We start from the raw sequence: 9580 nt of genomic DNA, 5'->3' as shown, positions 1-9580 counted from the left end.
GTTTCTTTGTATTCATTTGTTGAAAGACACTCTTAAAAATAAAGAATTAACAAGTTATACACATTAATCTACAACAGAGTATTTATTAAAAAAAAAAAAAAAAGTTTATTTTAATGCCAGCATTTTTTGCCGAAGTCTGTGTTCTGATACTCAAATGCATTGGCAAAATATTGTAACAGTGACAACAGGAAGAAGTACAAAATATCTGTGCCTTCCCAAATGATTATGGCTGATTTTACTCATCATTTGAGGTAATAATCAGATAGGAAAATAACACGTGACCATGGCTACTGATAACATAACCTGAGACATTTGACTTGCTCACATCAATAACTGATAGGCAAAATACACTTCGCACAACAAAGAACTTAATGACAGCATTTATTTTTGAATAATTTTCCTCCTGTTGTTTGACTAAGAAATTGGTGCATTTTGACTCATTCTTACATGACTGTTTTTTCATTGCAGACATAGCTGTGATGTCAAGTGAAAGTCTTGCTCTGGATGTTCTACTGTATTACTCAACACCTTTATGCGTGGGCTGGTTTTTTTATTTGTTTATTTGTTTTCTTGGTAAATATGCAAATCTATGTCAGTCTTGTGATACTATATACCAAGTATATTACCAATTATACATGTTCCCCAGGCTTAGTAAATTATTATTGCAACTCATTCACTGAAGCAGACAGGATATTTTGCTAGGTGTGATATCAGCAACAGTAGTTTCCTACCCTCATCCTCCAGAGTTGCTTGCTGGTTTGTTTGGGTTTTTTTTTGGTAGTACATAAGGAATGGGGGCCATTGGTGAGCATTTCTTTATTATTAATCTCTCTGTTCTAAGCAACAATTAACTTCTTTCCAAATCAAATTTTACCTGCTTGGCTAACACAATGTGTGTATTTTGTACTTTGATGTCATTTCTCATCATTAGAGCTGCGTTAGGTAAAGCCATGTAAATCTCTACTGCTCTTTAACAAGCCAGCTGCAGCTGCATTCAGCAGCAGAGATTTTTTTGGCAACCTCATCTATCATCCAGTTATCTAGATGCACACAAGTTTCCTCATTAGTGAAGAGGATGTTTTTGTTGCTCTCCACAAAACTTGGCTTCTGGATATTGAGGGAAGCGACACTTGGTGACGCTTTTTGTTTGTTCAACTCCTGGTGACCCATTCAGCAGGGCCAGCAGAGCTATGAGAATGGTTCTCCGTGCCACTCTCCAGAAGCAGAGTTGTTTTCCCCCAGTAAGCACAAACAACTGCTGCTGTGTTGCATGTTTTGTTCCAAAATACCAATCACTCACCATCCTGGGCTGTCCCCTCTGAGCTCACTTTACTCTGGCACGAAGCAGCAGCTGTCTCAGTGACAACGAGCTGCTGTATCTGTCAGTGGTCTTCTTGAGAGCTGTCTGGCAGTTTTGCATTAATATCTGGCACTTGTGTGCCTTCATTTCATTGAACTAGCTCTGCAGACCCTCCTTTTTATAGAATAGAATCACAGAATTGTTTAAGTTGGAAAGGACTCTTAAGGGTCATCTGGTCCAATTCCCCTGCAACAAACAGGGACACCTACAGCTACCTCAGGTTGCTCAGAGCCCAGTCCAGCCTGACCTTGAGCGTCTCCAGGGACAGAGCATCCACTGCCCCTCTGGGCAACCTGTGCCAGTGCCTCACCACCTGTATTGTAAAAAACTTCTTCCTTGTGTCTGGTCTAAATCTCCTGTGTTTTAGTTTGAAACCATTTCCTCTTGTCCTGTCTTAACAGTCACTGCTAAAGAGTCTGTCTCCTTCTTTCTTATAGCCCCCTTTTAGATGCTGGATACTTTTAGATAGCAGATACTTTTCCCAGTACCTATTTTTACTTTGAAAAAACTATTATTCTGTGTCTCCTACTCTTGATCTTCATGAAGATAAGTGGTTTCATATGTATTTTTGCCTCTGATCACCGCTGTCTTGCTTTGGCATAATTAGAACAAATCAAAAGCCCTAATTACCCCAGCTGTGGGAAAGCCAAAGCATTTCTGTGGGCACTGCCTGTGTAGCATCAAACTCCTATTCATTCCTTTGGTCCTGCTCAGGCATGGAGGTGATTGTGGAATCCAACATCTCTCAGAACTTGTATCAATATTTATCGTGAAGTGGCATTAGGATTTCCTATAATTATGTGAATTTTAAAGGTCTTCTGTGCTTACCTGGAAGGAGATACACAGGCAGTCTGCCTATTTTTTCTACTGAGCTGCCCAGAGATGACATTTACACTTCAGCAATAAAAGTGGGTGAGCTGCAGAACGCACCACGACCTCATAGAGCAGAGCATAGTAGTACAAGTACAAACAGAACCGGCATTTTGCCAACCAGCTGTTACTGCGGGCATCACCGTGGGGACAACGTGAATGTTAACGCTTCAGTCGCCGGCTCACGAGTGCTGTTTGCTTCTAACAAACGCTAAGGCTTTGCTGCTGCCACCTGTAACCTCGGTCCCACGCAGATATCCAGATATCCCATGCTCACTGTCAGCTCTGATCAGCACGGCCACAACAGAGCAAACGATGCGTCACCCCCGACCCCCTCACACCGCGCCCAAAGCGGGACCCGACCGCCCCGTCGGGCGAACAACCGAGGGGCGTGGCTTATCGAGGCCACGCCCCCTGGCGGCTCCCATTGGCGGGCGGGGCGGGCGGGACGGCGCGGCTGTGTCGGTCCGCCGGGAGCTGGTCCCGAGGCGCCGCCGCGGAAGGGCGGGTTGAAGGCAACGACCGGGGCGAGCGGCAGCAGTATGGCCGAGCCGTACGACGTGGTGGTGGTCGGGGGCGGTATCTCAGGTGGGTTCGAGAGGACGCGGTGTCGGTCTCTAGCGGGACATCCCCGCCGGGAGCGGTCCCGGAACTCATCCAGCGCCGGTGGACGGTGCATGGGGCTGCGGAGTGCCTGCCTGAATACCCGGGATCGCCCCGTCCATGCGGGCACCTCGGGGGATTGGGCGGTCGTTCATGCGAGGTCGGGTCTGCGCTGGCTCCGGGTCCACTTGGATGGGAAAACAGAGAGAGAAAAAAAAAAAGGAAAAAAAAAATATCCATGTTGGCGTCTTAGGATGTGTCCGCTTCCCGTGGTGGTTTGCACGTTTTGCTCGTCGGAGGGAAATCTGTAGGAAAAAGTGACTTTTAACGTCTACAGGTGTGGAAGTTTGCAGGGATACATGCTGGCGGTTTTGCATCTCGAGAACGATGGTGTTTTTCATCGGTGCTTCTTTGGGTAGCTCGTGCAGTGCGGGTGTTGGTGCTCTTTTGCTAAATGCCGCGGAGAAGCGGCTGGGAATACCCGCGCTACAGATCGGTCGCTACAGGTGGTGTTGCTGAGTGATGCGTCCTGCAGACGGCTGAGTTCCCCACAGCGATGGGTGCTTCACTCCTTACCAGAACAAAAATGCGTCCCAAAATGCGGCTCAGATCCACTTTCCAGAGAAGCTGTGGTGCCCCATCCCTGGAGGCGCTCAAGGCCAGGTTGGATGGGGCCCTGGGCAGCCTGAGCTGGTGGGGGGCAGCCCTGCCCACTGCGGGGGTTGGGACTGAGTGGGCTCTGAGCTCCCTTCCAACCCAAACCATTCTGTGATTAAACTGCAATGAATTTATACACAAAGCAGCATGGCTTTTTGGTTTTACCATGTGCCTGGATATTTTCCTGGTAGCACAAGTCATTTTGCTCTTCATCTTTAAGGTTCCTGTAAAGCACACGTTCCACTTAGGGAATTACCACCCATAATGTGTGATCTGAATATGGTTTCTAGGACTCTGTGAAGCTTTTCATGCCTGGAGGGCACTTTGCTCCTCTGGCTTTCCAATCTACAGTAGTGTTTTAGAAATTACACTGGGCATTTCTATTTCACATCTTGACTCATAGTGTGAGCATCAGTAGGTTCGTTCAGAACAGTTCATGGATTAAAGCCTACTGTCAATGGAGTCAAGCTGGAAATTTCAAGGTGTTGCAATCCTTGAAAATTTGTCAGAGGAATTAGGAGGACAAGTAAACATCACAACCCTCTTGAGGTACAGGAACATTTTCCTTGCCAATGGAAACCCTTATGCCATGCCAGTGGCATAGTTTACCTCTTAAGGGTTAGGACATACATCGCTTAAAGAAAGCAACTGTAGAAAAATGAACAATAAATGCCTTATTTCATAATTAATCCATCTCTAATACAGAGTACCAATCGTAGCTGGGCACAGTAATTCCTATCAACCCTTGATTTGTTTTGGTTTTCAGATAGCTGCTCAGTCTGTACCAAAATACCTATACCTCAGCTACGTATGAAGTGCTGATTTCTGCTTTTATAATTGCATATCTAAGATTTTGATTCTGGTGAGATATACAGTAAAATATGGTCCAGTATGGACAGGATTTCCCCTTCTACATCTCTCTTATCCCAGAACTGACTTGCTGCTGCTTGTTTCTCTGAAGATACATTTGCAGATGGCTCATCTGGTAAGGTTACTCTCTCCTCTGCTACTGTTATATCCTTAATACTCTTTACTTGGTGCTTACCCGAAATGATAGGAAACATTGGGATAAACCAGTTCTTTAATACATGAAATTTATATGAGGGACAAGCAACCTTGCTTGCTATATTGTGAGAGCTTCCCAGTGATGAGATGGTGGCTTTTTAAAGTATTCATACAGTGCCTAGCAAAACACATCTCAAATCCTGACTGGCACCTCTGGAGGTAACTGTTCCTTGGAGTGAGGAATGGTCTTGAGAGACAGTGTCTGTAAAAGCCAATGCAATCTACTTGCCCATCCTCCTCCTGGCTTCTGCACACACACATCTGTGTGCAGTCACTGCCAAGGATATGAAATCAGCTCTGCACCAGTAGGAAGGGTGTAAGCTGGGCACCAGGGGTGCTTCTTGCATTGAGCCCTTTGTGGTGGGAAGAACTCCTGTAAGAACTTTGCTTTGGTGACCTCTATTACTGGGATCTTTCTGCTATACTCTGTAGAGTTGTGTTCAAGCTGTCCAGACTGCCTGAACAAGTACCTCTGGACCCTGCAGAGAGGGAGCTGCAGAGCTTGGGCTTAATTCTTCTTTTTACATGTGTATGCACATTAAAAGAGTGAATGGTGGCCAGTAAAAGCTTCAGGAACATGTTTGATTCATGCTTAATGGATAGTGTCCACCTTTTACAGTTAATGGTAATTATTATATTTTATAATCAAGCATCTTAAATAAATTAATACATGAAGTTACTTTCCTCATACCCATGGGGAATTCATCTTTATACACCTAGAATATTGTTCTCTTTTTCTCTTCAGAGGACTTTCTAGTGAACCGAAGATGCTCTTCTGATTTGAACTGATTCTGACTCTTCGGTTGTGCATTTTGGTTTAGACTATGTCATCCCCTCATTTGTCAAGGACAGTAAACTGACAGTGTGTGACATACCATGAACTTGTATCTTATTACCTAGCAGTATTCAGGTTAGATATTAGGAAACCTTCCTTCTCAGGAAGAGTGATGAGGCGGTGGCACAGGCTGCCCAAGGAGGTGGTGGAGGTGTTCAAGGACCGTGTGGATGTGGTACTTAGGGACATGGGCAGTGGGCATGATGGAGATAGGTTGGTGGTTGGGCTAGATGGTCTTAGAGGTCTTTTCTAATGTTAATGATTCTGATTCTTTAAGTTGCTGTCATACCTGACACACTGTCCCAATCCCATTTCCACTACTTGTTCCCCAAGCTAAGTCCACAATTACAGGGGTCTCAGGTTTTAGCTCTGTAGCCCTAGGATGGAGTGTACCCCATTCCTTTAATACATGAAGTGGATTGCAAGGAGCTCCACCATACTCACTCATTCCTTAAAGACTGCATGTTAATGGTTGAGCAGCCCTGAGCGCTCTGAGAGTTTTTACTGAATGCTCAGATATTTCAGCTTTTAAAATCTAGAAAATAATCCTCAGAGTTTTCTAACTAACCTAACTGGCGCATATTTTCCCATGGATAACAAAATGCTTTATATTGACTCAAAAGCTACCTCCTTGCCAAATTTGAAGTTGCGGCTGCTAGTACTTCCAAAGTAGGGGGAAAAAAAATAAAAATAGAAAACACTTGTTTTAAAAACTTTGGAAGGATGTTTATTTCCTGAATATTTAGAAATAGCCAATTTGACAAAGATTTTCCAGCGAAAAAAAAGAATCAGCATAAGAACCACACCCTGAAAGTTCAAGATTGAATCGAGTTGAAGTAATCCCAGATGTATATACAAAGTGGGAGAAGAACTCATTAAGAATTGCCCTACTGAGAAGGATTTCATCATCCTGGCTGATGAAAAACTGAACATGAGGCAGCAGTGTGTGCTTGCAGCCTGGAAGGCCAATGGTATCCTGGGTTCCATCACAAGAGGGGTGGCCAGAAGGATGAGGGCGGTGATTGTTCCCCTCTGCTCAGCTCTTGTGAGGCCCCATCTGGAGTACTGCATCCAGGTCTGGGTTCCCCAGTACAAAAAGGATGTGAAGTTCTTGGAATGGGTTTAGAGGAGGGCCACTAAGATGATCAGAGGGATGGGGCACCTCTTCTATGAAAAAAGGTTGAGGGAACTGGGCTTGTTTAGTTTGGAGAAGAGAAAGCTCCAAGGAGACCTCATTGTGGCCTTCCAATATTTGAAAGGAACGTATAAACTGGAGGGAGAACGAGTCTTTACGGGGGTGGAGAGTAATAAGACAAGGGGGAATGGTCTTAAGCTGAGACAGGGGAGGTTTAGGTTGGATATTAGGAGGAAGTTTTTCACACAAAGGGTGGTGACACACTGGAACAGGCTGCCCAAGGAGGTTGTGGATGCCCCATCCCTGGAGGCATTCAAGGCCAGGCTGGATGTGGCTCTGAGCAGCCTGGTCTAGTGGTTAGTGATCCTGCATGTAGCAGGGGGGTTGAAGGTCCCAGGCCATTCTATAATTCTATGAAGACAAGCTGAAAGAGCTGGGTTTGTTCAGCCTGGAAAAGAGAAGGCTGTGGGGAGACCTTCCAGTATTTAAAAGGAGTTTATAAGCATGAGGTAAATCAAATTTTTACAAGGATAGATAGTGACAGGACAAGGGGGAATGATTTTAAACGTAAGGAGGGAAGATTTAGATTAGATGTTGGGGAAAGTTTTTTACTGAGGAAGTGGTGAGGTGCTGGCACAGGCTGCCCAGAGAGGTTGTGGATGCCCCATCCCTGGAGGTGTTCAAGGCCAGATTGGATGGGGCCCTGGTAATCTGTTCTAGTGCTTGATCTAGAGATTGGTGACTCTGCCTGTGGCAGGGGGGTTGGAACTTTATGTTCCCTGAGGTCCCTTCCAACCCAAGCTATTCTATGATTTCTATCATAAATAGTTCAAAATGGGGAAAAGAAGGATGTAAGCAAGATGTCCCAACTTTTTCACTAGGAAGTTTGGAGAGTGTTTACATGCCAGTCTCAGTTTACATATGAAATTTAAGACATTGGAAGCCCAGTCTATCAAACATATGGATAATTAAGGCTGATTATATACATAATGCAGAACAGATATGTCAGATATGGACAAATATAGCCAAAAGCAAGCAAGTTGAAAGGAACTAGCATGCAAATATTCTGGAAGCATTTTCAGCACATTGCATTACAGGAACAAAGCACAAGGGGAAACACTGCCACAATTGAAACTTGCACTGAGGATTGTCATTCTTTGATACAGATAGTTCTTATTTCCAAATAAAAACATGTTTGTTCCTAGCTAGAAACAAGGATCTCTCATGACTGAAAAAAACAGATGCTTAGATTTGCCAGCCACATGAAGGAATCAGCAGTGTTTTCTGTTGCATTTATAGAGGAGTCCAAGGGCCATGAATTCTAGGGGAAGCTGAAATGTAAAAATGCTAGTAATTAGTCTTTATATTGAAATAAAACATATGATATGCTATGCGATTGATTTTATTATCCCCTCCGTGGAAGAATACTTTGACATTTTCTGCTCCACGATTTGTGATCAACAACTCCATTACTTGAGCTACCTACGCGTTGGCTGTGGACTTGGAGTGAAATACTGAATAATGAGGAGATGCAGATTTTTTCTTTCTTGCTATATTGGCAGCACAATTTACATTGTATACTGCTCAAATTGTTTTGACAGCATACCAACCTGCTGGTGGGTGGTGGTGTCAGATAAACTGTCAAACACACAGTTACTGGTAGAAGATAAAATTCAGTTGCACCTGTGTAAATCTGGAGTCATTTTCTGTAGTTCTTTTTTCTAGTGCTACCTCCAGAATTTGTCCTTGGAAGAATGCAGTATCTGCCTCCTAAAATGTGTACTGTGTTTCTCTTTTTACATGTGCCCTGTGCTGGGCTCTGGCTACATGATTTGTTCCTGCTTTCTTTCTGTATCCAACAGAAAAAGCAGCAGTCAGTGGTAATGTTGTCATTTGGAGTGAGACGTTCCTATAAGCCATGTTTTTGGATGGAGGAATAAATGTTGCATAGAGCTCTCTGCTCCCTGTGTACTGCTAGCAAACTGAATGTCATTAGGTGAAGAATTTACTGCAGGAACAGAACAATGGACACCTCTCCACCCATTAAAAAAGTATTAAGGGCATTATGTACACTGCTTACAAATAAGCAAAAATACAAATTTCCACTTGCCTCTTTCTTCATTATATGTTCCTATGTTTTGCTACCACAAATACAAAATCTTATGACTGTGGGGCATGTTTGGTTTTTTGTGAAGACATACCTTTGTATTATGCTCACTGCAAGATATTTAGTATTGGCCAAAACATATTTGGGATGCCAAGTATAGAAATATTAGAGAGTGTTGAGGTGCTGGCACAGCTGCCCAGAGAAGCTGTGGTGCCCCATCCCTGGAGGCACTCAAGGCCAGGTTGAATGGGGCCCTGAGCAGACTGAGTTGGGGAGGCAGCCCTGCCCATGGCAGGGGTTGGGGGAGGTGGGTTTTGAGGTCCCTTCCAACTTAAGACATTCTGTGGTTGTATTATTCTATTTTCTTTGTCTTTCATCACATTCTTCATGTGGTTTTCTATAGCAGATGTGTCATTTATAAACTTCACCTAACACAGGTGGTAACCTAAGTGATCGCATCTGTTTCTGTTACTGAATGAAGCATGTGCTCCTTTGGTTTCTGGTAAAAAATACAAAATAAAATAGTATATACAGCTGTGTGATTCATTGATTAGCAAATTCAGTGTTCCTAGAAGCATGCTATAAATCTATGGTTTGTCATTGGGAAGCAGGTTTTGCACCACACTCCAGGCTTAACTGCAAGTTGTTGAAAGGTGGCAAAGAATATTCCTGTTAGCTCAGTTAAAAAGCAGTCTTAAGAGCGTTATTTACTCCAGCAAGCAAAAGAAACAGCCAAGTTGTTAGGGTGTATATCAAAATATGGTAGCATAATGAGAATAGGGATGGGTCAGGCATTATGTCCCTCCCACGAGTACCAGTGCTGATGCTTTCAGTATTTGTGGTAATGATATCGATCGATCATGGTTTTGCAGCAATTTTTTTTTTTCCACAGATTTATTTACCTGACAATTGCTGTTTCAATGATAGAAATTTACTCTGCCTGCTGAT

General features: G+C 43.8%; 1 protein-coding gene across 1 annotated transcript in view; it reads left to right on the top strand.

Annotated features, from left to right (window-relative positions):
• Positions 1-2676: 2676 nt before the first annotated feature.
• LOC116229859 (amine oxidase [flavin-containing] A-like) overlaps positions 2677-9580 on the top strand; it is a 45273-nt gene continuing 38369 nt past the window's right edge. The window contains exon 1 of the mRNA XM_031594598.2: positions 2677-2818. Coding sequence (XP_031450458.1) covers positions 2773-2818 — 46 coding nt within the window. The 5' untranslated portion in view covers positions 2677-2772. The remainder of the gene's footprint in view (positions 2819-9580) is intronic.

Source organism: Phasianus colchicus, chromosome 1 (assembly GCF_987193195.1).
Source record: "Phasianus colchicus chromosome 1, bPhaCol1.hap1.1, whole genome shotgun sequence".
NCBI lineage: Eukaryota > Metazoa > Chordata > Aves > Galliformes > Phasianidae > Phasianus > Phasianus colchicus.
This window is presented reverse-complemented; position numbering and strand designations above follow the sequence as displayed.